The sequence below is a fragment of the Emys orbicularis genome, chromosome 22, assembly GCF_028017835.1.
Source record: "Emys orbicularis isolate rEmyOrb1 chromosome 22, rEmyOrb1.hap1, whole genome shotgun sequence".
NCBI classification, from domain to species: Eukaryota; Metazoa; Chordata; order Testudines; family Emydidae; genus Emys; species Emys orbicularis.
Genome location: NC_088704.1, coordinates 6318552 through 6344958, shown reverse-complemented (window position 1 = coordinate 6344958; position 26407 = coordinate 6318552). Strand labels below are relative to the sequence as shown.

The window sequence follows — 26407 nt, the reverse complement described above, 5'->3', positions numbered from 1 at the left end:
TTAACACGGTGGAAAAGGTCTTCGGAAATGCTGCCTGTGGGGCTAGAGGATTGTTTTTGGAATGCTTAGTTTGTGCCCTGCTTAATTCAAGCAGTTCTGTAGTCCTATTGTTTTATGTTCAATAGCTTGGGGGCGAGTGAGGTTTGCTAGGACTGTTTTAATAAGGGCTGGGTAAGGAACATTTTCCCAGTGTCTGACATTTCCTTTAGACCCCTTTTCCCAAGGAACAGACCTTTGAGGGGTGTAACTGACAGGGGGCACCCCTTGGTTTGTGTAGATTGGTGTCAAAAGTTGGATTTTTGCTTTCTGCATTGATTTCTCATGGGAAAAATAACTTGCTGTTGGACTGAAGCCAGAATCCTGGCACCACATTAGTCAAGGTAGGCACTGTGCCAGTCTTGACAACAGGGCTTTCTGTGACGGGTGCATTTCCTGGTGCACGGCGACCCCTTTGATCAGGCTGCCGCCGAGAGTTGCAGCTACTTGCTTTTCTTTGATCACACTCAGTCCCATTGTTCAGGAAACCCGGGATTACATTATGGGAATGATACTGCAAGCTACTGTCTCTCATCTTCCCTTGAGTTTAACGCTCTGCTCCTTGACAATGCTGCTGCCATAAAACCGGAGTCTGTCTACGGATTTTCAGAGCATTTTGGAACATCAGCTCTTAACCTGGAAGCTTTGCTCTGAGGGCAAAACTCTGAACAGGAGCCTCTGCAGAATGCAGCCAATGTGCCCGACACCCATTCGTGAAAAGCTGGACATCAGCTAACAAAGCGTGGATGGGTCTCAGGTTTAATGACCCCAGCACGGCAGCGTGCTCTGACAGCTGGCTTTCTGCAAGTCCCCTGCCTTGCATCAGATCAGAGCCCTGGTCTTTGCTCTGTTTGGTGCCATAGTTCCACACTTTACCCCGATTCACTTCTTCAATATCGCTTCCCCAAAGGGGCAGGAAGTGCCAGCACCGGCCGAGATCAGCCCTGAGCAGGCCTCAGAGTGGGGCGGGTCAGAGCCAGGGTTGGAGCCCATGTGTTAGAAGAGCTGTCACATTTGGGGAGTGTGTGATCTTTGTAGGGGGCTTGGACCTCAGGAACGCCTTACTCAGACAACCCCAAATTTGGACTACCCTCCCCTGAGCCCTGATGACGCAAACTGAGTCACCCCCCCTTCCTGCAGCACAGTGCCCCCTACCATGGTGTTGGGACACTGGCTCCGAGTCCTCGCTACTGAGTAACTTCCCGCAGCGCCCTGGCTTTTGGGTGGGGGACTCACCTCCAGGTACCAATCGCTGCCGAGTCTGGTGAGATCTGCCCCTGAGGATGGTGGGAGCTGGATAAAAAGCCTTTGCAAACTTCTGCCGTGTCGCTTGGCTCAGTCTCCCCTTCCCACCCCCTCGCTGTGCCCAGCTCCGGCTTCTCTGGTGCTCCCTGAACTGCCTTCCTGATCCCTCTCTCCCCTCCTTTTCCCATCCCTCCCTCTCCTTCCCTGGGCTTTTCCCTCCTCTTCATTCTCCCCTGCTGCCTGTCCCCTTTTCACCTTCCCCTCTGACTCTCCCTCCTCTTCCAGCCCTGGCACAACCTGCCTGGCATTACATTTGGACCACACACCTGCCTCTGGGGCGGGCTCTGGCTGTGTGCCTGGGCCCAGCGCCACCACGAGAGTGCTGGGGAAGCAGGTGGTGTTCCACTGCCAAGGTCTTTACTGTTCAGCGCTTTGATCCGCACCTGGCCTCCGTTCCTGGCTGGGCAGTAAACTCTACTCCAGCCTTTACCTATGACTGTGGCAGGTGAAAAGTGCTCCAGCCAGCCAAGCCCAGCCCGGGGGCAGACAGGCAGCCGAGGCAGGGTTCTGGGATGAGCTTTTTGGTCTTAGCCCCAAGGCTGCACCAGTCCTGGCCTCCCCAGCCTCCTCATCCGCATCTTTTACGTTTCTCTAGCACCTTTCGTCACAGTGCCGCGGAAATGCAGCCAGGTCTGGGGTAGGGCACAGACAGCATGGTGCACAGCTTGGGGAAGGAGTCATTTTGGCCAAGGACATCTCGGCAAACCCCATGGCCTGTCCACTGCAGGGAGAGAGGACCTCGGTCTGGGGGTCTCTCCCGAAAGCTCCCCACACAGCAAACTGCCGTGAACTCCCTGTATCTCCAGGGCAGGCGGAAGGGCTGGGTCAGACATGCAGGTGTTGAAGGTCCGGGGCCAGGCACTGGTGAGTCCTAGTGAGTCACTCGCTACATCCTTGTGACCCCGTTGAAATGGGCGCTTGATCTTTGGAAGGGTTTGAACCACTGGGCTCTGTGCATGCTCCAGCGTTAACTGAATATGGAACCAAGTAGTGAAGGGGCTGGAGCTAAACATGGCCGGTTTCCACCTGTGGGCCATGCTCTGCAGAGGCTTTGGCTGGCTCAGGGCTGTCCCCGGCAGATGGGATCCCCTGTGTCACTGGACTGGCACGTCCTCCTTCATCCTGGCTCTCTGTGTGACGGGATATACCCGAGTGCATTGTGCCAGGGTCTCAGCTGCCTCCAGGCTCAGTTCCCAATGAGCTTGGCTGGGACAATAAACCCTTGCTAAGTCCCTGTGCTCCTGGACTGGGCGGCAGAGCCAAGGGATCCCCACTGCTGTCAGGGTTCCCTCCCCACTCTGAACTCTGGGGTACAGATGTGGGGACCCGCACGAAAGACCCCCTAAGATTATTTCTACCAGCTTCAGTTAAAAACTTCCTCAAGGCACAAATCCCTTCCTTGCCCTTGGACGGTCTTGCTGCCACCACCAAGTGAGTTAGACACTTGGAGTTCCTATTTCCCCAGAATATGCCCCCAAGCCTCTTCACCCCCTTTCCTGGGGAGGCTTGAGAGTAACCAAGGTGAGCACAGACCAGACCCTTGGGTTTTTAGGACACTGAAAACCAATCAGATTCTTAAAAACAGAACTTTATTATAAAGAAAAAGTAAAAGAAGCACCTCTGTAAAATCAGGATGGAAGGTAATTTACAGGATAATCAGATTCAAAACACAGAGGATTTCTCCTCTAGGCAAAACTTTAAAGTTACAAAAACCAGGGATAAACCTCCCTCTTAGCATAGGGACAATTCACAAGCTAAAACAAAAGATAATCTAACGCATTTTCTTCCCATTACTTACAATTTGTAATCTTAGAGGCTTAGTTCAGGTCTGGCTTTGGGAGATGTATTTTCCCTGCGCTGATTCCTCGCTGACCCGGAGAGAACAAAGGAACACAAAACAAAAACCTTCCCCCACAGATTTGAAAGTATCTTCTCCCCTTATTGGTCCTTTTGGTCAGGTGCCAACCGGGTTATCTGAGCTTCCTAACCCTTTACAAGGAAAGGAGGGATTTTATGCTACCCTTAGCTGTATGTTTATGACAGGAGCCCTGTAGCAACAGCCGTCTGCTTCCCGCCCAGCCCTTCCTCCACCCTGCCCTAGCAAGGTACAAAGCTGATTAGCCAGCACGATCGTGTGTGGACACAGCTCACCGCATTGGCAGTAACAGAGCCAGGAGTGGCCAGTTGTACTGACCGTGTGAACAGGCCTCGTGCTGAATTCTCTGCCGCCCACTCCCCGACTCCCACGCAGTCCCCGTGGTCATGGGGCGAGGGTTCTCGGCCAGTCCGTGACGGGTTTGACCTGGGCAGCCATGCGTCGGTTTCACCGTCCGAGCAGGGGGGAAGGTGACAAATCAAACAGCCGCCACGGGGAGCAGCCCTTTAGGTTTTCCAAGGTCCTTCGGTGTCGCCGAACGCAGGGCGAGCGCTGGTACCGTGAGCTCGCCCGGAGCAGTGTCCCCTTGTTCGTGCAGAGGAGTCACCGCTTCCCTCCTGAAAGTACCAGTGTCGTGTGTGAAGTGAGCCAGGGCACGGCACTGGCACCCCGGACACCTGGAATCTGGCCCTGGGGCTGCCCAGGACCTGCTGGGTTCCCTTGGACAAGTCGCGTCCCCGCTCCAGGCCTCAGTTTCCCTGGCCCCGGTTGTCCAGTTAGACTGTAAGTTCTGCGGGGTCTGTATTTGTACAGCCACAATGGGGGCCTGGTTTCGTCTGGGTTCTACTGTTGTACAAAGAATAAATCACGGCATCTTGCTCACTGAAAGTCCTAACGCCGGGGGGACCCGCCCCATTGACTGTAGCCAACTCAGACCCTGGCTGCTTTCAGAGCCCTAGGAAACGGGATCTAGTCTTAACCCACCCAGGGGCCATTCCTGGCAGAGCACAGCAGGGCAGCTCTGCCCCTCAGCTTGTTACTGCGCCAGGCACATCCTGCAGGATCCTTCATCAGTAGCTTGCAAAGCTCCCAGGCCAGCAGCGAGGTCGAGAACCCAGAGCTGGGAGCCCCGGTTGGCGCCATTGGCTCTAACCCAACTCTGTGGCCCCCGGTGCCATCAGGAACTGGGGGCCTGGCTAGCCTGGAAGGGGGCGGATGTTTCCTCGGGCTCCTGTTCCTCTGGGCCTTGCAGGGGGCTGGCACCACCATGGAGGGATGCTCCAGCTCTTAATGACAGGTTGCCCCCCAGGAGTTTTCAGGATTGGCTGGCCAGGGCTGGGGGCCTGGCTGGGATTGGCAGCACCCATGGACCCCCCCACCTCCGGAGGCCCTCAGCAAAGCCTCGAGGCACTATGCCGGCTCCAGCAGGAGTGGGAGGGTGCCTAGGCCCTGGGGAAGGCCCGCTGGCTTGGCTCCAGCTCCAGAAGCCTGCCCTGTTCCCTTACCCCCAAGCCCCCGGGGACAGTGGAGATCCAAGGGAGGGAAAGGGAGCGCCCAGCCGCTAAGGGGCGCTGTGTGGATTAAAGCGAGCCCCTGGAATCGCACGGGGAAGCAACCAGGGCAGCACCTGGCGTGCAGGGGCCCTGTACCAACAGGGGGCGCCTCACGGCCCTCCGGGGTCTGGTGCATTCTGCACTGGCTGCCCCCCCGCTCGGAGAACAGCCCAGCAAGAGCCGGCTCAGCCCGCGTAGCGATGGCGAGGTCCATGTCCCTAGCCAGCACGCCAATTCCTCTGGGCGCTCCCTGCTACCCACCAACACCACGTCCATCTCCCCTGGGTGGAGGGTCAGTCAGCTCCTCCTCTCCCCGGCTCCTGGCATGGCCAAGCAATGGGAGAGCAGGGCAGGCATGATTGAGGAGTGACCAGGGCTGCTGGCACTGCCCCCCCTGCAGCTTCATGACCACGAGGGGACCCTGCGAACACAGGAGAGACCTTGGGGAGGGGGAGACTTGGTCTGACGCTGCCCTCTGGGCCTGGCAGGGAAGGACCCGTGTGGGCAGCCCTGACAGAGAGCGCTGCACCCCAGCATTTCAAGGGAAGGTCGTGTCATTAGCCCCATTTTATGGATGGGAGAAACTGAGGCCCAGAGAAGGGAGGTGGCTGGCTCAGGAAGCGACTCCGGCTCTTCCGTCCCTGAGCCCCACGCACAGCTGTGTCCTGTCCTGCCCCGGGACTATGATCACAGCTGGGGAACGCCACTGGCTTCCATGGAGCTACCGTGAATGACACCCGGTGGGATCTGGCCCATTGGCTGAGTTACACCAGCTGAGGATCTGGCCTTATCCTACAGCCCCTCCTAGGGAGCAGCTCACGGGGAGACACGTCTGTGTTCCCTGAGCTTGGCCCCCTGAGCCAGCTGATCCTCTGCACTCCCCCCCCCCCCCCCCCCCGCACACAGCAGGAGAGCCCCAAACCCAAGCCAACTGCAGGAGTTTGTGGCTTGGGAGCCCCCCCGGGGGCCAGCACAGGGCTTGGAGCTGGCAGGGAGCGGGAGGCTCCCAGGTTCCCTGGGGGCGGGGGAGGAGTTTGGCAGAGTAGAGCCGGGCAGCTGCAAATGCTGGCAGGCGGTTTTGTTCCATAGCTGTTCGCCGGTTGGCAGGGCTCAGAGCCCCGCTCTGCCGGGCAGGGGTCTGTCTGGGCGGCAGCGAGGGTGGGACAGGACGAGGGGTGCAGCGGGGGAGGGGGGAGTCTCTGTACCGATTGCAGCCCGTGCCCCTGGGTCCCCCATTCTGGGCCCAGGCTCTCCCGAGAGAGGTCACCGTGATGGGGAACAGTGCCGGGGCACAGGCGGTGGGGGAGCGCGGACACGCCAGTCCCAGCCTCTCCCAGCAGGAGGTGCTGCGGGAAATGGGGCAAGAGCAGCAGGTCTCATGGGGGACCCGAGTGTCCTGCTCAAGCCCACATGGCCGAGGAGGGTCTCGAACCCAAGTCTGCTGCCTTGCAGGGCTACCGGGCACGTGCTGATACGTGCAGCGGACAGGCCGGGTCTTGGGAGCAGACAGGGAGTGGGGATGAAGGGTGACATCTGGAGACGGGTTCTGAGATCCACTTGCAGGACAGGCAGACGGGTGCCCTGTTCCCCTTCCCCTCGGGCTGGCCAGGCCCAGGCCAGCTGGGAGAACTGGGCGGTTTAATGGTTGCTGCAGACGCTACCCTCTAATGGGTGGTGGGAGACTGATCCCATTTGGAGACACCCCTCCCCCCACTGACCCGGTTAGCTCCCCAGCCGCTCCCAGCCAGACTTCGGGGGACATTTCAGGCCCTGGCGTCACCTCCCGCCTCGGAGGGGGACCTGGCCCGTGGCCTGCCCGTGCCTGACGCGGTCCCGTTGTTTCTCCCCTACAGGTCTAGGGCAGGCCGGCCCTCGGTGATGGAATACCGCCCCCGGCCGGACTTCCAGCCACACCTGAGGTCGCTGCCCTACCGAGCGGGGAGCCAGCAAATGGGGATCCTCACCGTGGGTGGGCCCCAGGCCCTGGGGGACAGGCCTTGCCGAGCGAGGCACCACGTGGCCGTCTGCAAGCAGGAGAGTTTGTCCTTCGTGGAGCTCCCCAACCTCCAGCCTCCTGGTCAGGGGGACTTTAGTCTCGTCCCGTGCTCCTCGGAGGGCCGGGGGCTCCTCAGCTCCCACAGCAGCCCCATGGACGGGTGGGGAAGCCTGCAGCTGAGCCCCGAAGGCTGGCCCCCCCGCCATCACAGCTACCCAGACTTCCACCCCAGCCTGGGCTGGATCCCGGACTCCGGGGTCCCCTTTGGAGGCGATGCTGCAGGCGGGGGCTCCGGGACTCGCCCAGGGGCGGCGGGGATCGCTGCCCCCCAGGGACAGCAGGTGGTGGGGAAGGCGGACAGCTGGCTTCACGGCACCACCTTCGAGCCGCCCTCGTCTCACAGCAACTCCTCTTTCCACGACGTCGTCGGGGGGCCCGCAAGCCCCCCGCTGCTGCCCGAGTCCCAGGGGCAAGGATCCCATGGGGTGGAGAAGGAGAAGCTGGCCTGTGAGTATTGCGTGCTGGGAAAAGGCTGGTCTCACGGGGGAGGCTGGACAGGAAGGGCAGGCAGAGGGGGTCTCGCCACATCTGGGGGGTGGGAGCCCTGCCCACCCTGGATGCCCCTTTGCGGGTACCACACAAGCTGGGGGTCTCTGAGAGGGGGCGTCTGGCAGGGCATGCTAGGGAGGAGGCATAGAGCTGAAGGCCAGAAGGGAACGTTTATGATCTTCCACTCTCCCCTCCAGCCATGCTCCTCCAGCGCAGGGGTGGGGCCTGTGGGGTTCGAACAGGAGCAGGGGTCTGGTCCCAGCTGTCCTGCAGTGGTGTACAAGCATGAGTGCCAACCTCAGGGTGTAGTATTAGGGCAGAACCCCCGATTGGTTGGGAGTTCAATATGTTGATTTCACCAACCAAGGATCAAGGGCAAACCCCTGTCACAGCCCTAACCATGGAGGCCCAGCCAGTCCCCGTGGGCGCTCTGATCTGTCTTGCCACCCAGTGAGTCTGCCTTTGTGATAGATGGTCCCTTACACCAAGGATCACAGCAATATTCAGATTACTTCCTGTCCCAAAGGATCGGTCGCTTACCCCAGGTCAACAGCACGTTAGAGCCGTTTGTAGCCAATCCTGTAATAAACGATCTGAAGATTTATTCTAGAGCAGCAGTTTTCAACCGTTTCCCATTTGCGGACCCCTAACACGTTTCGAATGGAGGTGCGGACCCCTTTGGGAATCGTAGACACGGTCTGCGGCCCCCTTTGGGTCTGCGGCCCATAGGCTGAAAAGCAAAGAAGCAAGCTCTGTGTGTCCCTCAGGGCTAACCCAGGCGAAGCGCTGGGGATCTTTTGCTTCTGCCTAGTAAACCTTGCCCTCCTCCCCCCCAAGTCCAGGCAGCATAAAGATGCAGTTCCTTCCATTTAGGGCTTTTCATTCCCTTCCCCTCTTCTGCTCTGAGCTGCAAACTCAGCTAATGGGAGGAATTCACCCGCATGCCTCATCTTCATGGGAGGGAGAGTAAACAACAAAGTCTTTTGTCTTCTTTAATGTTCCAGGCTAGTGCGCCTGGTGCGATGGGCCTTCCTTGCTGGGAAGACAACCCCTGCTGTGGGGGCCCAGCATTTCACACGACTCAGTGTCTCTCTCCTCTCTGGCCATTTACATGGTCCCAGAGGCTCACAAGGCAAACGCTCAAATATTGCCCTACAATACGGGCTGCAGGCGTTATACGTGAGACGAACGCCGGCAGCCATGCACCAGAAAGTCAGAATGCTAAACCCACTCGGATAACTCTAGTGCCTGTTTCCACAATCCCAATGCCCAGGTGAGCCAGGCGGCTTGCAGCTATGTAGTTATCCGTAGTCAGCGGAGGCAGGGGGACCGTGGCATGAGCTGGCACCCAGTCTGCCAGCGTCACACCAGCGTTGGAATTTACCCCCACCAGAGCCTGGATTTGGGACCCCGCCAGGGATGCCAGTTTTGGTTGGAAGTTTCATTGCATGACATAATCTTGAATTCCTGGGGACTCCAGGAGGGAACTGTAGCCCCTATGGGGCATGTGTGACGATGCGGTTCTGGTGGGACCCAACTGAGAGTGCCAATTCAGGACAAATTGCTAAAACAGGGCAGTTACAGCCCAAGGCTGGGGTTTCTCCACCTCTAAGGCAAACCAAACCAGCCAGACTAAGAGGACTTTGGTTTCACCCCACTGGCTAACCACAAGTCACACAAACAATTCCCTTAGACACTCAGGTTCCCAGTATCACCACCAGTGCCACTCGTTATGGGGACAAATGGTTATGAAAACCAATACCCCAATATACACAAAAAAGGTTCTCTCGATCCCAAAGGACCAAGCCCCAGACCCAGGTCAATATACAAATCAGATCTTTCCCACAAATCACGCTGTTGCCAATCCTTTAGAATCTAAAATCTAAAGGTTTATTCATAAAAGGAAAAAGATAGAGATGAGAGTTAGAATTGGTTAAATGGAATCAATTACATACAGAAATTGCAAAGTTCTTGGTTCAGGCTTGCAGCAGCGATGGAATAAACTGCAGGTTCAAATCAAGTCTCTGGAATACATCCCCCGCTGGGATGGGTCCTCAGTCCTTTGTTCAGAGCTTCCGTTTGTAGCAAAGTCCCTCCAGAGGTAAGAAGCAGGATTGAAGACAAGATGGAGATGAGGCATCAGCCTTTTTATAGTTTTTTCCAGGTGTAAGAACACCTCTTTGTTCTTACTGTGGAAAATTACAGCAAAATGGAGTCTGGAGTCACATGGGCAAGCTCCTGCATACTTTGCTGAGTTACAGGGCGTATTTGCCTTCTCTCCATGGGTCAATTGTATAGCTGATGGTCCTTAATGGGCCATCAAGCAGGCTAGGCAGAGCTAACACCAACTTGTCTGGGAGGTTTCCCAGAAGCATAGCATAAGTTTGAAATACAGACAGTACAGAGCCAATATTTATAACTTCAACTACAAAATTGATACACATATCTAGGCAGCATAATCATAACCAGCAAACCATAACCTTGTCTTAGACACCTCATTTGACCCCCTTTATACAAGATTTGGTGCCACTACAGGACTTTGGTTGCAACCATGTTCTATATGGTCCCAGATTATATCAATAACGTCACAGCATGTCATGTCAGTGATGGCAGGTGCTGAGGGGGTTTTTGAGAGGCTCCTGTGCTGAACCAGTCTCCAAACCTTTGGGCTGAGCTTAGAGTGGCCCCCTGTCCAGTTTCCCAGGGTCGGCCCTGGTTTGAGGTACCTGCCCCGGTAAATCTGTCAGGGTGCCCAGTCCCCACGGCCAGGCCAGTTTTACGGGCTCAGGATCATCCCAGATGCCCTGCTGTTCTGTACCCCAGAAGTGGCAACCCCAGCTCCTGTGTTCCATGCCACACCCGTGCCAGGAGAGCGCCGCAGCGTGGGCACGGCAACCCCCTGTCAGGAAACGACGGACCACGGAGCCCATCAGCCCCAAGAGAGCAGCAACTCACTGCGCCGGATGCTGCAAAGCATTCTGGGATAGCATTTCTGCAAAAATAGCAAGCCCTGCCGTGCTCCCAAGGGGCCCCGGAGGCATCGGCCAGGCCGTGTTTGCAGGGACCGGACAAGAGGAGCTCAGTGAGCTGCAGTCCAAGCACTAGCCGGCAATAGGTCATTTGGGGGGCACCAGCTCGCATATCCCCTTGTCCTGGTCACACGTGGCACTCTGCAATAGCCTCCCTTGGATAGTGCCCTCTGGGATCATAGGAAGGCAGTCGATCCTGGAAAATGCTGTTTGGTTATTTACTGTGCAGCGTCTGGTTTCTGACAGGCAGGACGGCCCAGTGGTTTTAGGGCCCTCGCCTGGGAGCCCCGGGGGTTCAGCTGGAACCCAGTTAGCAGTGCCATTGACGAGGCAGGAACCGGAATGAAATCCAGCTCCCTGGCCTGGCGCAGGGCTGCGCCGGGAGCAGCCTCCAGTGCCCTCTCCCCAGGCTGAGCTGGCTCCTGCGCGTGTGACAGGAGCAGAGGGCAGCACACTGTCTGCCATCTGCTCCCGCTGCCCGGGGGAACGAGGCTGCAGGCGAAATCCAGCCGGCTAAGTGCACATCACACAGTCCTGCCGTGCCAGGGTCCGAGGTCCGGCTCCTCAAAGGGCTTAGGTGCCTAACTCCCATGGGCCCAACTAATTCCATCTGGAGACACGTCTGCAAACAGTACCGTGCAGACACGAGCCCACGGCTTGGTTTGCTGGTGCAACTGCACGTTGGCTGCTCACGCTGCACCCAGAGAGAGGACGGCCTGGCGGCTGGGAGTCAGGAGGCCCAGATTCTATTTCAGGATCAGCCATTGGCTTCCTCTGTGCCTCAGTTTCCCCCTCTGGAGAACAGGGAATATCCCGTCTCACAATGGGGGTGGGGGAGGGGCAGCTGTGGGGCTTGATTCGCTGCGACCCCCTGGCCAGAAGCTGCTGTAAAGGTCAGGCGTTGTTGTGAAAACAGGTAGGGGCAGGCAGAGACGGGCTCAGCATTCTGGGGTCCCGGGGGTGGAAGGTTATGCACATGCCTTGTGTGTGTCGTGTCCCCTTCTGGTGATTAATCCACAGAGAGGATAATAGCCTTCTGCTGCTGCCAGCAGGTGGAGCTCCTCCTTCAGCTCGAGTGGCAGAGGTCTGTGCTAGCACTCCTGGGCTTAAGCCCTACTGATGCCCCGTGTGGCGGTAGCACCGAGGCTGGAAAAGCTCCCAGGGTGGCAGGCCCTGAGTTCCAGGGGATGGAGCAGCCCCATGAGCTGTCTTCCCGGGGCAGCTCCGCTCTGTTGGGACCAAGCAGCCCTGCTCCCACATGCCCCACTTCCCTGCTAGCTGGGGCCTAATCATCACCGTGGCTCCTCTCTCCTTCCAGGGAGGAAGATCAGGGTCTACTCCCCCGAGACTCTCAGCGACACGACCCCCAGCCTGGATGGAGACGCCATTTTCCCAGGGTCCCCAGTCCACGAGGATGGCAGGTGTGCGGGGGAGCTCGCGCTGCAGGGGATGGAGCCGCTGGACCTGAGGCCAGCTCCTGAGGGGCCTCCCCACGCGGTGCCCGAGACCCTGGACCTGGCGCTGCCCCCATGCTCGGCTGGCCGGAGTGCCAAGGGCTTGGCAGAGCAGGAGAGGCGGCGCTTCTCGGCCTCAGAGCTCATGAACAAGCTGCAGCTGTCTCAGCGCAGGGCGACCTTCTCCCTCAAGCTGGGCAAGTCTTTCTCCGCCAGGAGCGCTTCCAAGGAGAAAGGGGCTTGGGCGAGCCAGGAAGGTACTGGGATTCTCACACTGGGCTTACTGGTCAAACTGGTATGGTCGGCTTGGGGCCTCTTTCTTTCTTTCTTTCTTTCTTTCTTTCTTTCTTTCTTTCTTTCTTTCTGTTGACTCCAACGCCCTTTGCATCAGACGCTCAGTCCCGCTAGAGCGGCAGGTTAGCGGCTTTCACGCTATGGTATACAGGCCTGTGGTCCTTGGTTCCCATCCTGGGGGACCTCCCTCTCAGTCCACATTCAGTGGCGAGGTCTGGGAGTGGTGACGGTGGTCCACAAGGTCTCTCTCGTCGAGTGGTCCCCCTGAATGAAGATGGTGGAGAACCACATTCCTGGGAGGAGACGCGGGCGGAAGGGGCACATCTGTAATGCCAGCTCCCCCCCACCCCCCACCCATGTGCTTCTTCTCGGACTGGCAGGGAAAGCGTGAGAAGGGGGTGGAGTCGCCATGGCCGTGGTGAAGAGACGGGGTGGAATCCTGGACCGCTTTCCCTCTCTGCCCCCATCATCGCACAGGTGCATGATGGGATTCTCCCTCTTCCCCTGAGCTGTTAGGCCTGTTCGAGGCAGGTTATCAATGGACCAATGGAGGCAGGGGAGGAAGGGCGCCCTGACACAGATGCCAGCCCAGCTCCTCCCTGATCGGCTGTGAAGCTGCCATCCATCCTTGCAGGTAAACCGAATGGAAGGGAGCGGAGCCGCAGCAGCACAGGCAGCGATGGCCTCCCGTCCCCAGAGTCGCCCAGCGAGCCAGGGAACGTCTGTCCCAGGTAAGGCCAGTGGGGAGCGCCCATGACCCTAGGGGGATGTTCCCAGCCCACCAGAAGGCACAGGCAAGTGGGCAGGCCGCAGGGATCGGGACCGTTGAGAGAGGGGGGATGGAGGAAGGTGACGCCGAGTTCCTCGGAGCAGCTGGATTTCCCAGGGCATGGGCTGGCGGGGTCTGGGCTGCAAACCCAGCTATCGGTGAGTGCTGTGAACTAGACTCCAGAAACCCAGCGCCGCGAACTAAACTCAGTATCCCAATGGAGAAGGGGGTGAGCCCCCTGGCATCCGCCCCATGGGCCCGAGCCCGGCCCCACAGTGTGGGGAGTGTGTCCCCCATTTCACCCACTGCAGCCCCCAGGCATGTCTGAGCCAGGCTGGACGCCCAGGGGAGAGGCACACGAGAGGCGTTTCTCAGCCCCTCTGTTTTCTAATCGTTTTTGCTCTCTCCTTTTTATTGATTTTTGATTTTTTTAAGATCCTAAAATAACCAGTAAATGATCCACTCCGTGTTCACCTGGCGCTAACACCTGGCCAGACAGGCAGGCTCTGACGGCCCCACCCTCCTCGCAACATGCTGCTGGCCTTGCAAGGTGCAGGTCACCCCCCTGGGGCTGGTGTGAGGCCTGTCCCAGGTGCAGGCAATGGAGGAGCAGGGCCGTGTCCATAGGGCTGGGCGCCCGGCTGGGGCGGTGAATGTAGTGACGGCAGAGAGACCCTGGTCCCGCTGCCAGTCCTGATCGGCACTGGGGTGAGCGAGCTCAGGATCAGGCCCCATGGAGCGACTCAGCCCCCAGGCCCTGATCCTCCACCCTACAAGTCAGTGTGTGGGGGGGTGCAGACTCCAGCCCTCACCCCCCACCCGGTGTGTTCCCCTCTGTAGGAGCGAGGCGGAGCCGGGTGGGTGCCCGAGCGCTTTGGTCCAGCATGAGAGGCGGCAGTCGAGGTTCCTGCTGAACTGTAAGCAGCCAGCTCACCCCCCCCCCCCCCGGGGGATTTCCCCTCCGCCTTTAGGAGCCCACGTCCCAACCATGCCGAGCCCTTTAACACTGGGGCAGGGGTCGCATGGCCCCCCCCCCACAGTCAGCCAGTGCATCCCTATCCCTTGGCGTCTGCTGCCTGGTCCAGAGCCAGCGGGCAGCACAGGGCACAGACGCCAGAGAGATGTGCCTGCCTGAAATGGGCACAGAGGGAAGGAGCTGCTGGCCTGTGCCCCTGGCCTGGCTGGATGGCAGAGGGCAAAGCTGGCGCGGACCCTCCCCCCTGCCAGTCCCCTTCTCCCCACCCAGGCCAGTGCCCCTGCTCCTAGCCATAGTGCCAGCCACTGCCCCACCCAGGCCATGCCCGCCCGGGGTTACCCTAGGGCCCCACGAGGGGTGTCCCCTTCGCCCTGGGGATGGCGTCTCGTTCCCTGCAGAAGGGCCCCCTCGGCCCAGTGCCCGGACGCTGACCCCCCCGACCCCTGTAGCCGTCCTGTACCAGGAATACAGCGACGCCGCCATCGCCCGGGAGATCCAGCGGCAGCAGCTGGAGGACGGTCTGGCGGAGGAGGAGGAGGCCGCCCTGGCGCCGCCCAAGACCAACCTGTCGCCCAGCAGCTCGTTCCGCTCGCAGCGCTCGTCCCGCGGCTCCACCTTCTCGCTGTGGCAGGACATCCCGGACGTGCGGGGCAGCGGGCTGCTCGGCACCATCAGCCTCCAGGAGTGCAAGCTGCAGGAGGTGAGGGCCCGGCGCCCTGCTCGGAGCCTGGGCACCGGGACGCAAAGCGTTTCCCAGCGCTTGGCCAGCCATTGCCCACACAGAGCCAGGCCTGGCAGTTACTGGACATCGGCCCCGGCCCGGGACCCCAGGGCTGGCAGGACCCTCCTGGGCCGGCGGGTTCCTGCCATTGATTCCACTGTTCTTGGGCCCACATTGTCCATTAGCTTCAGTCGCTCTTCCCCCTCCCTACCCCCCCCCCCCCGATGCATTCACAGGGCCATCACCAGCACTGGGCTACCGGGGGGGCTGCGGGTCAGGGCTGAGGGGCACCGGCAGAGCTTGGGGAGGGGGGAGCCCAGGGCTGGGATAGCAGGGGCTGCGGGTCAGGGCTGAGGGGCACCGGCAGAGCTTGGGGAGGGGGGAGCCCAGGGCTGGGATAGCAGGGGCTGCGGGTCAGGGCTGAGGGGCACCGGCAGAGCTGGGGGATGGGGGAGCCCAGGGCTGGGATAGCAGGGGCTGCGGGTCGGGGCTGAGGGGCACCGGGAGCTGGGGGAGGGGGGAGCCCAGGGCTGGGATAACAGGGGCTGCAGGTCAGGGCTGAGGGGCACCGGCAGAGCTGGGGGGGGAGCCCAGGGCTGGGATTGCAGGGGCTGCGGGTCAGGGCTGAGGGGCACCGGCAGAGCTTGGGGAGGGGGGAGCCCAGGGCTGGGATAGCAGGGGCTGCGGGTCGGGGCTGAGGGGCACCGGGAGCTGGGGGAGGGGGGAGCCCAGGGCTGGGATAGCAGGGGCTGCGGGTCGGGGCTGAGGGGCACCGGGAGCTGGGGGAGGGGGGAGCCCAGGGCTGGGATAGCAGGGGCTGCGGGTTGGGAGTGAGGGGCACCGGGAGCTGGGGGATGGGGGAGCCCAGGGCTGGGATAGCAGGGGCTGCGGGTCAGGGCTGAGGGGCACCGGCAGAGCTGGGGGAGGGGGGAGCCCAGGGCTGGGATAGCAGGGGCTGCGGGTCAGGGCTGAGGGGCACCGGCAGAGCTGGGGGAGGGGGGAGCCCAGGGCTGGGATAGCAGGGGCTGCGGGTCAGGGCTGAGGGGCACCGGCAGAGCTGGGGGAGGGGGGAGCCCAGGGCTGGGATAGCAGGGGCTGCGGGTCAGGGCTGAGGGGCACCGGGAGCTGGGGGAGGGGGGAGCCCAGGGCTGGGATAGCAGGGGGCTGCGGGTCAGGGCTGAGGGGCACCGGGAGCTGGGGGAGGGGGGAGCCCAGGGCTGGGATAGCAGGGGCTGCGGGTCAGGGCTGAGGGGCACCGGCAGAGCTGGGGGAGGGGGGAGCCCAGGGCTGGGATATCAGGGGCTGCGGGTCGGGGCTGAGGGGCACCGGCAGGGCTGGGGGAGGGGGGAGCCCAGGGCTGGGATAGCAGGGGCTGCAGGTCAGGGCTGAGGGGCACCGGGAGCTGGGGAATGGATGAGGGTGGCAGACCCAGCAAAGCAGTAGAAAAGCTGATGGGAATCGTGCCCCTTGGGAGAGCTGCAGGCCCAGGAGGTCGAGCTGCAGTGGGGATGCACAGGGCTCCGGCAGGGAGGCTGCTGGTCAGATCACGGGGATCACCAGGTTTGGGTTGGGGAGCGTGGGCAGCACCTGCCCGTGCTGGGCCCGGCTCTCGCCAGGGCTGCCAGGCCAGGCCTTTGGGGAGCCCCCCCAGTGCTGTGATTCAGGAAAGGCTGAGACGCCCCCAGGAGGGCGAGGGGGCAGGGGAGGGGCTCAGCCTCTGCCTCCTAACAGCTGATCTCCGCAGCGCCTGTTGCTCGCACTTCCGCTGGTGCTGCACGCCCCCGTCACAGAACCTGCGCCCCCTCTAGGGTGGCCAACTTTCTCCCCAGCCCACTGCTCCGCCTCTTCCCTGAGGCCCTGCCCCTTGCTCCACCTCTTTCTCTTGAGGCCCCCGCTCCTCTTTCTCCCCCCCACTGTGGCTCGCTGCTCTCTCCACCACCCTCCCCCTACCAGCTGAGCATGGCGCTAGGGGTGGAGGGGTGATTGGGGCAGGGTGGGGGAGGGAGAGCTGGGCTCCGGGATTGCGGGGGTGATTAGGGCAGGGTGGAGGAGGGAGAGCCGGGCTCCGGGATTGGTGGGATGAGGGGGGCAGGACGGGGGAGCCGCTGGTACCCCTCTCCACCGGAGCCATTCCTGAGTGCTCCGCTGCTCCTCCAGGCTCCAGCAGCTGATGTTGCTCTTCCCACCCCCCAGTGGGGAGGCTGGTTACTGCAGGTAACCGGACTTTTAGTGTCCGGTCAGCACTGCTGACTGGACACTGCCAGGTTCCCTTTTCGAGCAGACTTTCTGGTCAGAAACCAGACACCCGGCAACCCGCGCCCCCTCGCTCTCGCCCTGGCAGGCCAAGTTTGAGCTGATCACCTCGGAGGCCTCCTACATCCACAGCCTCTCCATCGCGGTGGAGCACTTCATGAACTCGCGGGAGCTGAACGAGTGCCTGGGAGCCCAGGAGAAGCAGTGGCTCTTCTCCAAGCTGCCCGAAGTGAAGGACGTCAGCGAAAGGTCAGCTCCTCCCAGGGGACGGGGCCATTTGACCTGCAAGGTGCTGCTGGGGAGGAGGGGGCGTGAGACAGGAGCGAGCAGAGGGGCCATTTCAGGTGACCTGGGAACCTGGCTCAGGCGCTTCTCCCTGCAGCTCTGCCCAGCGCCCTGGTCCAGGTGGGCCCAGGTTCTGGAGATGCTGCTGCTCAGTGCACCATAGGGTTGTGGTGCAGACTTGTGTTGCTCTTGGGTGTTCTCTTGTGGGTCTAACACCTTAATCCAGGGCTGGGCGGAGCTGAAGACCCTTCTCCAGACAGGAGGGAGACCATTCCCAGCGGTGCCTCGAGCGTCCCCGGGCATGACCAGGGCAGCGGCATGGTGCCCCCGCCCAGCGCTGGGAAAGGCCGGTGGTTTCCTCGGGGCCGGCTGGGCCGGGGTTTGCCTGCCCGCTAAGGCCCCGTCTCGCCCGCTGGCTCCCCGGCAGGTTCCTGCTGGAGCTGGAGGAGCGGCTGGAGGAGAACATCCTGCGCTTCGACATCTGCGACATCGTGCTGCGCCACTGCCCGGCCTTCCGCCGGGTCTACCTGCCCTACGTCACCAACCAGGCCTACCAGGAGCAGACCTACCAGCGCCTGCTGTGCGTGAGCCCCCCCCCGCCCGCTTCACAGCGCCACCCCTGGGGGGCCACACACAGATGGGAGAGCTGAGCGGGGAGCTCTGGGCTGGGGGGCGGTGAGCAGGTGTGTGTGTGGGGCTCTGGACTGGGGTCTGGTGAGCAGGCGGGGGGTGCGGAGCTCTGGGCCTGGGGAGCTGGTGAGCAGGCGGGGGGAGCTCTGGGGGGGACGGTGAGCGGGCGGGGTGAGCTCTGGGCTGGGGGGGCCGGTGAGCGGGTGGGGGGAGCTCTGGGCTGGGGGGGCCGGTGAGCGGGCGGGGGGAGCTCTGGGCTGGGGGGGCCGGTGAGCAGGCGGGGGGAGCTCTGGGCTGGGGGGGGCGGTGAGCAGGCGGGGGGAGCTCTGGGCTGGGGGCAGGGCCGGTGCTACCATTTAGGCAAACTAGGCGGTTGCCTAGGGCGCCAAGATTTGGGGGCGCCAAAAAGCAGTGCCCCCAATATTTTTTTACACCGTTCCTACGCCCCCTCCCCAAGCGCGCGGTCACCGCTCCACTTCTCCCACCTCCCAGGCTTGCAGCGCCAATCAGCTGTTTGGCGCCGTAAGCCTGGGAGGGGAGGAGAATTAGAGCGGGGGCGGCGCGCTCGGGGAGGAGGCGGAGCAGAGGTGAGCTGGGGTGAGGAGCTGCCGCACGGCTCCCCGGGGAGGGGAGCTGCCGCGGGGGGCGCCTCAGGGCAGAGGAGGGGGGAAGCTGCCACGGGGGGGGGGGGCGCCTCAGGGCGGAGAGGGTGGGCGGGGAGCTGCTGCAGGGCTTGGGGGGGAGGCACAAGGTGGAAGTTTCGCCTAGGGCGCGAAACTTCCTTGCACCAGGCCTGGCTGGGGGGTCTGGTGAGCAGGCGGGGGGAGCTCTGGGCTGGGGGGGCTGGTGAGCAGGCGGGGGGAGCTCTGGGCTGGGGGCACTGGTGAACAGGTGGGGGGAGCTCTGGGCTGGGGGGCTGGTGAGCAGGCGGGGGGAGCTCTGGGCTGGGGGGGCTGGTGAGCAGGCAGGGGGAGCTCTGGGCTGGGGGGCTGGTGAGCAGGCGGGGGGAGCTCTGGGCTGGGGAGCTGGTGAGCAGGCGGGGGGAGCTCTGGGCTGGGGGGGCTGGTGAGCAGGCAGGGGGAGCTCTGGGCTGGGGGGCTGGTGAGCAGGCGGGGGGAGCTCTGGGCTGGGGAGCTGGTGAGCAGGCGGGGGGAGCTCTGGGCTGGGGGGGCTGGTGAGCAGGCGGGGGGAGCTCTGGGCTGGGGGGGCTGGTGAGCAGGCGGGGGGAGCTCTGGGCTGGGGGGGCTGGTGAGCAGGCAGGGGGAGCTCTGGGCTGGGGGGCTGGTGAGCAGGCGGGGGGGAGCTCTGGGCTGGGGGAGCTGGTGAGCAGGCGGGGGGAGCTCTGGGCTGGGGGGGCTGGTGAGCAGGCGGGGGGAGCTCGGGGCTGGGGGGGCGGTGAGCAGGCGGGGGGAGCTCTGGGCTGGGGGCACTGGTGAACAGGCACGGGGGGAGCTCTGGGTGGGGGGGCGGTGAGCAGGCAGGGGGGAGCTCTGGGTTTGGGGGGCTGGTGAACAGGCACGGGGGGAGCTCAGGATGGGGGCCGGTGAGTAGGTTGGGGGAACTCTGGGGGTCCCCTGTGTTCCCCACAGCCTCCTTCACCCCTTCCCCCATCTCTATGTGTCCATCCCTGTCTCCTCTTAGCTCTTCAGGGATTTGGTCCATCAGGGATGCCGGGCGGTTCTCACCAGCTTCCCCTTCCCACCACCTCCCTCCCTGGCCTGTTCGAAGGCTCCTGTCACGCCCTGTCCGGGATCCTGCTGGTTCCTGCGGGGATGTCTCCTGGGGCGGGGGTGACAGCTCGTGGAGAAGGCCCCCGTGCGCTGCGATGGAGAGCTCTGGGTGCCTCAGTGCTTGCTTGTGGCCGGATCCAACAGCCCACTCATGTCAGTGGAAAGTCTCCGCTGACTCCAGTGGGCTTTGGGGACCCGGCTGTGTGTGCTGCCCCTGGCACCCCGGGAGCCTCTGCCCCTAGCCCCCCAGCTCTGGGGACTTGTTAACATTCCTGGCTACGTTTCTCCAGGCAGGACAATCCTAAATTCCCAGGGATCCTGGCAAAGCTGGAAGAGGGGCCAATGTGTCAGCGCTTACCTCTCACCTCCTTCCTCATCCTGCCCTTCCAGAGGGTCATGCGCTTGCAGATGCTGGTGGAGGTGAGCCCCGGCGGGGAGGGAGGGCAGAGGTGTAACTGGAGAGTATCAGTCCGGCCAGAGCCGGCCTGGCATTAAAGGGAAGTGCCCTGACTTATAGGGCACCACATGCAATCTAAGGCCTATCTCTGCCACTGACTCACTGTTCGTCCCTGGGCATGTCGCTTCCCCGCCCCGTGCCTCGGTTTCCCCTGTCCCATGCGGATACCCCACCTTTGTGACGTGCTTGGAGAGCTGCAGCTGAGGAGGGCTCAGTGTTACTACACGGCCCATTGTTTGGATTCTGTTTGTTTTGTTATTACTCGGGCCAAATTCCCGATGGGCTCCCTGGGGGCTGCGCCCGAGTGACAAGCAGAGCGAAGCCATTGTCAAAATGGCAGGATGTCCCCCGGAGATTGTTAAAACCCATGTCACCTTTCACCACCCACCAACGCCCTTTCTCTCGGTGGCACTACATCAGTCTTAGGCGGTTTCACTTTCCATCTCTCATGCCGAGCCCGGTCCTGTGGTATTAGCAACCCAACAATGCAGGGCTTGCTTCAAACCTGTTTGCAGGGCATTTCTGCCGGCTAGCTCTCTATGTAGATCAGAGATCAGGTCCCGCCAAACTGCCGGGTAGGGGTGTTTTAAGTGCCTTACAAGGGCAGCAATTGTCATTTTACGGATGGGGAAACTGAGGCACGGAGGGGGCTCTAACCACCCGGCTTCTGGCTCTTCTGGGGTGGGTCTCTCCCTCTCTCTCCGAACGATTTCGGCTGTGTCCCAGTAAGGAACAGGAAATGGTTTTGTACCTCAAAAAATTGTCACAGGACGGGAACACCCGTGTCCTGCCCGGCTCTGTTATTAAATTTCCCCCCAGCTATCGGCAAACATAACGCGATCGCGAGCTGTCGGGTGACAATGGAGCAGAATAGCAGAGGGAGCCACTTTCTTCCAACACTGCACAAGGAACTCTCTCTGCTTCCCTGGAGAGCGTCTGCCTAGGGCTTCCCCCGCATGGCCCCTGCCTGACAGCCTGATCCAGATGTAAAGAAACATCTCCCAAACTGTCCAACGTGCCGCTTCCCACAGGCTGGAGATATCCAAGCCACAGACTTGGGCAGCCGCCGCCTCTGGGCTTCACAGTTAGAGCTGTGGCTTTCAGAGGCCCGCGATGTAGGGCACTGGTGACCTCAAGTGGCAGCCTGGAGTCAGTGTACGCTACCACCCTCCCTCTCCCTTATACCCACCTCGATCCACACCCCTGCTGGGCCATCCCTTTCTGTGGTACCAGGCGCCTAACTCTGCGTCTGGAAGCGAACTCCCTGCGCTGGCTGCTGCCGCAGTGCTCAGGGGAACCAAGGGAGGCAGCGTGGCCTGGTGGATAGAGCCAGACCTGAGTGTTATTCCCAGCTCTGCTACCGGCTTGTTAGGCGACCTCGGGCAAGTCGCAGCCCCTTCGTGCCTCAGTTTCCCAGCTGTAAAATGGGGGTGAAGATACTGATCTCCTTTGGGCTGTGCTTTGAGATTGACTGATACCAGAGGCGTCTGAGAGCTAGCTATGATTGTTATTTAATGTGCAGGAGAGACCAAAGCCTCCATGGAAAGCTACCGATTTGCACTGACCCCTGATCAGACACTAGATTGCCTGGAGCTCCCAGTACAGGGGTGGGGGGCCCAATATAAGCCCCCCAATACTGTAAGTGTTACCCCCATGGCAAGGTACCGGGACCGGGACTGGGACTGTTATTAAATAGCTCAAGTGTCCTAAGTTGCTTTTTAGGACACACGGGACCCCGTTCCTCGTGGCTCTGGATGGGGGACAGTCACCGGCACCAGAGAGAGCGGACTGGATTTGGCCGGTTTTGCCATCACGTTGCCCTGGTCTGTGTTAGCCAGGAGGCCAGAGCAGAGCACAAAGGGCCCTGGAAAGGTTTGCCCCAGGGGCAGGGTCACGGTGCATCGGGCTCAGCCTACACCAGCCACGTCCCCTGCCACGGAGAGCTCACAATCATTGGGCTACCGAGCGCCTGTGCTGAGATCAGCAAAGTCCCCCTGGCTTCACCGGGCGCCAGCCGAATTCGACCGCGAACACGCTACAGGTCTGAGTCTGTAACTCGGGCATCCACTGGTGCCATCCACCCGTTCTGCTCCTGGGGCAGATTCGCGTTGGATTCATGCTACTGATCGGTGAACCTGGTACTGGTCAGGGCTGCTGATCTCTGGTGCTGAGGGGTTTGGCTAGGGACTGACACCCGGGGCGTCTGAAGCTTCTTAAGTCGATACGTTTTCTGCCTCCTGCTTGCAGAACATCCTGAAACGCACGTTGCAGGGCTCCCGGGACGAGGCCACAGCCACCAAGGCCTTCAACCAGCTCAAGAAGGTAACTGGCGAAGGCCAGGAGGGGCTTTCAGAATGGGATTCTGATTCGGGGGTGTGTGTGACTGGGGCACGTGTCCTTGCAGGGAGAATTGTGGGTCCTCTCTGTGGTCTTGGTCCAGATTCTCCATGGCACTGAGTAGCAATGCGGTGCGGCACAGAGGGGACTGTCAGGGAATTGCTTACACCTTGGCAAAACCCTGGGCGTTGGCATAGGTTAGAGCAGCCTTGGGGCAGCTCTAACTTCCACCAGCTGGCAACAACGCTCCCCGTGTCCCCAGAGGACTGTATGCCAGCCGGGACTGTCTGGAGCACAGGGCTCTCTGGGGATGACACCGGGGCCAGTTCTGCTGGCTCTGCGCCATCTGGGGGAGATTCTCAGCTGGCCGGCCCTGTGGGCTTTCTGGCCCCTCTGCACTGGCTGAGCGGAGATTCGGCGTGGCGGCGGCTAACGGCTCCCTCGCCTCCCCAGCTCGTGAAGGAATGCAACGCCAGCGTCCAGTCCATGAAGAGAACCGAGGAGCTCATTCATCTGAACAAGAAAATCCACTTTGAAAGTAAGGTGAGCATGGGGACTCATGTGGGGGGAAGGGGGGGGGCAGAGTCCTTGGAACGTTGGTTTCCCCCGGAAAGCAGTGAACCCAGAGAACACAGACCGAGACTGGATCTCCCCGAGAAAACACAGCCAGGGCGTGTGCGTCTTGGGCCAACTCCAGGGGCTGCAGGAGATACCACAGGGGCGAAACAGCCAGATCCTCAGCTGGTGCCAATCTGTGTCCAGTGGAGAGAGACAGACGTACGCCCCGTGGGTGTGCCCCCACCCAAAGGTGTTCTAGACACAGACACATCTGGGTTTGACACTGTGTGAGTTCGACAGGGTGACGCTCGGTCGGCCCTGCCTAGGAACCCAGGCTCCAGTGGGGTTTGAAGACCAGTCTTGTAGCATGCAGGTGATGGGCTCTGAGTTCACACGCTGACCTGGGTGGAGACGTGGAGTCTATGGGCGCTGGATGCCTTGTCCATATGGCCCCATATTCCTTCGCGCTCTGTATCTTTTACTGATCCCCCAGCCACCCCACCCCAACCACAGCCAGAATGAAATGTAAAGGGCTCCCCATCCTTACCGAGCCCCAGGGCTCCAGCAGCCAAGCCCCTGGTGCAGCTACATCATGGGAGGTTCACGCCATGGCCAGGCTTTTGGGCCATTGATGTGTCCTGGTCTGGCGATCCTCGCACACCCTCCCGCTCTGATGTCTCCTTCTCCTTTCTGGGCCGGGGCCCTGGGCAGATCTTCCCGCTGATCTCGCAGTCGCGCTGGCTCGTGAAGCACGGGGAGCTGGTGGAAGTGGACATGCAGCTCATCAGCACCCTCGCCGCCAAGTTCAAGCTCTCCACCAAGATGGTGTATCTCCACCTCTTCAATGACTGCCTCTTGCTCTCCCGGAGGAAGGAGTGAGTGGTGGGGCGAGCTGCATGGGACGGATGGGATAGTCCCGCGGAGCGTGGGTCTAGCCGGCCTGGCTCTCCTCGGCTGGAATTCACGCGCTGGCCCCCTCGCACTCACAGGGCCGGAGGAGCAGGAGGGGGCGGTGCGCTGTCCTCCCAGCAGTGGGACGAGAACCTGGTCTAACAGGCTCTAGACAGCTCTCCTGCCAGGTCTCCACTGGGCCCACTCACACTTGCCCCTGGGCTGGGAGGAGAAAGTGGCTCACAGCTCGGGAGCAGGCGCTTGGGGCTCCACAGTCACCCGGCGCTCTGAGCCCAGACAAGTTCATCGTGGTTTCTGGCCCGCAGGGGAGAGGTCCTGGCGGAGCCTGGGGGATGCGCAGCCTGGGCCCGTCTGTCATGCGGGGCAGGCCCCAGAGTGAAAGCCGATCCTGCCCGTGCCTCGTTTCCCAGTTCCCTCCTGCACAGGAACCACGTGTCCCGCTCCCCAGGCGTCGGTGCCTGCCACGCGCCGGTGGTGAGCACCGGGAGCTGCTGCCCCTCGGTCACCGTCTCTCCCTTTGCCCGTCTCGCCCAGGACGGGGAAATTCGCCGTCTTTGTTCACGCCAAGATGCCGGAGCTGAAAGTGACCGACCTGAGCAGGAAGCTTCACGGGGTCCCGGGACAAATCTTCCACCTCCAGCTCTTCGACAGCCTGCGGCTGAAGCACCAGGTCTTGCTGCGGGCACAGACCGAGTGAGTGTCCAGTGGGGCAGGGCCGTCTCCATGGGACACCCCAGCCCAGCTCCCCAGGGGAGGGGGAGAGGAGGCTCCTGCTGAGCGATGGCCGGAGAGCTGCCTCTGACTCCGCCAGCAGGGGGCCTGCTTAGCCCTTGAGCAGCGCCAGTGTCCCAGCAGTGGGCACAGCTGACACGGGCACCAAGCCCGCCTGTGACAGAGCATCACACGCATCCCCCAAGCCACCAGGCTGCCGGGTACGGAGGGACCCAGCTGGCCCTGGAGGCAGGCTCACCAGAGTGCCCATCGGGTCGGCTCCAGCAAGGACCAGAGCTGGGCCACAGGCTGCCAAGTTTGGCCGTGCCCCCGGGGCTGGATCAGAACCGTCCCGGAGTTGTGGGGCAGCAGGATCTGGGATTTGGGTTTGGCCTGTGTGGAGCTCGGTGACCCTCTCCCCAGTTCTGAGCCTGTTCAGATCAGGGGGTCGGTCTGGGGGGCTCTCTCGGAGCCTCGCCTGTCCTGGCAGGGCTGTGCTGACCAGCTCCGTCTGGCCCCGCAGGAGTGAGAAGCAGCGGTGGATCTCGGCAATGGTCCCCTCCAGCCCCCAGACGGACAGGGAGCATGTCACCGAGAATGCAGGTACCCCGAGAACGTGCCCGCCCCCCTCCTGGAACCCAGCAAGGGACCAGCCGGGCCGCAGCAGGATAAAGTCTGCCAAGGTCTCGGGTCCCAGGGGCATGACCCTGCTTCGGACACAGCAGCTCTGCTGTGACTTCGGGCTTCTGTCCCTCATCCCTGGGTACTCCCCTGCCCCCAGCACCTAGCGTCCAGGTGCCCCAATCACACACAGGTAACATGGTGCCATGAAGCAGTCACTCCTCTGTTAGGCCGTTTCCGGAGTCACGTGCCCCTCACTGCTCCCAGTCGAGCTCAGGCAGGGCTGGACTGGCTCCGCGGGGATGTGTCCAGCCACATCACTAGGGAGATTTTGTCCCCGGTGGAACCTTGAGGGTCCCAGACTGGGTAGAAGCAGACGGACACTGGCTCCGTGCTCTTCCCCCTGCTGGCGCTCCGAAAGCAGCACCTCCATTTCCCTCTGCCGAGGGCTGCAGGTGTGGGCCGATCCTCGCTCGGCACGTGGCCCAGTCAGGCCCAGATCGGCTCCGAACGGCAAAAGGCAGCAGCAGAATACCATCTGCAGAGGCTTCTGCTCCTGCTGCAGCCCAGGCCGCGCCCTATCGAAGGGGATAATAACCGGAGCATGACAATCGCTGCGTTTCCCTCAGCACCTTCCCTCGGATCCCAAACCCCGCTTACAAGGGCCCTGTCTGGGGTCCCGGACGGCGCGTGACCCTCTGTGTCTTGCTGCTGCTTCCAGATACCGCCCAGGTCCAGTGCATCAAGGCCTACAAGGCCCAGGAGCACGACGAGCTGAGCTTGGAGAAGGCGGACATCCTGGGGGTCAAGACGAGGACCAGCGACGGTGAGGGGCCCTGGCTTCATCGCTCTTCTCCCTCTCCAGCCCCGAAGCCGCAGCGGCTGGCAGGCCAGGCAGTGCCACCCCCCCCCCCGCTCTAATGTTTCCTTCTCTCCCGCCCAGGCTGGCTCGAGGGGATCCGCCTGTCGGACGGGGAGAGGGGCTGGGTCCCTCAGGGGCACGTGGAGGAGATCACCAGCCGGGGTGCCCGGCTGCGCAACCTGCGTGAGAACGACCGGCTCAAGCATGCCACGCGCAAGCTGGAGGAGGAGCAGGCATGAGCCAGCCCGGGCGCCGGCCGGGAGAGACTCTGGGAACACAGCCGGAGCCCTGCGGTGTGGGCAGGACCATGTACACAATGCTGGGGGCAGGGCTGCCGAGCCAGCGTCCTGGGCACACCCACTGAACTACACCGGGCGACGGTAGCAACAGGTGGCCGATCTCCCACGGTCTCCACGCTCCCCACCGCTGACTCAGGCTCCAGGGAGGGAACGAGGCCCCGGGAACCCTCTCCACAAACAGACCTGCTGTTCCG

The 26407-nt window shown here is 61.9% G+C and overlaps 1 protein-coding gene across 1 annotated transcript; it reads left to right on the top strand.

The window, feature by feature from the left end:
- The first annotated feature begins 6627 nt into the window (after positions 1-6627).
- On the top strand, positions 6628-26153 carry ARHGEF19 (Rho guanine nucleotide exchange factor 19). Its single transcript, XM_065421386.1, has 15 exons — positions 6628-7273; positions 11663-12055; positions 12727-12823; positions 13702-13778; positions 14287-14537; positions 16900-17060; positions 17524-17676; positions 19747-19876; positions 22161-22235; positions 22704-22793; positions 23520-23683; positions 24255-24413; positions 24955-25034; positions 25774-25878; positions 25996-26153. Exons 1-15 carry the CDS (start codon positions 6649-6651, stop codon positions 26151-26153), a joined length of 2718 nt encoding a protein of 905 aa, XP_065277458.1. The 5' UTR covers positions 6628-6648.
- The last annotated feature ends 254 nt before the right edge of the window (positions 26154-26407 follow it).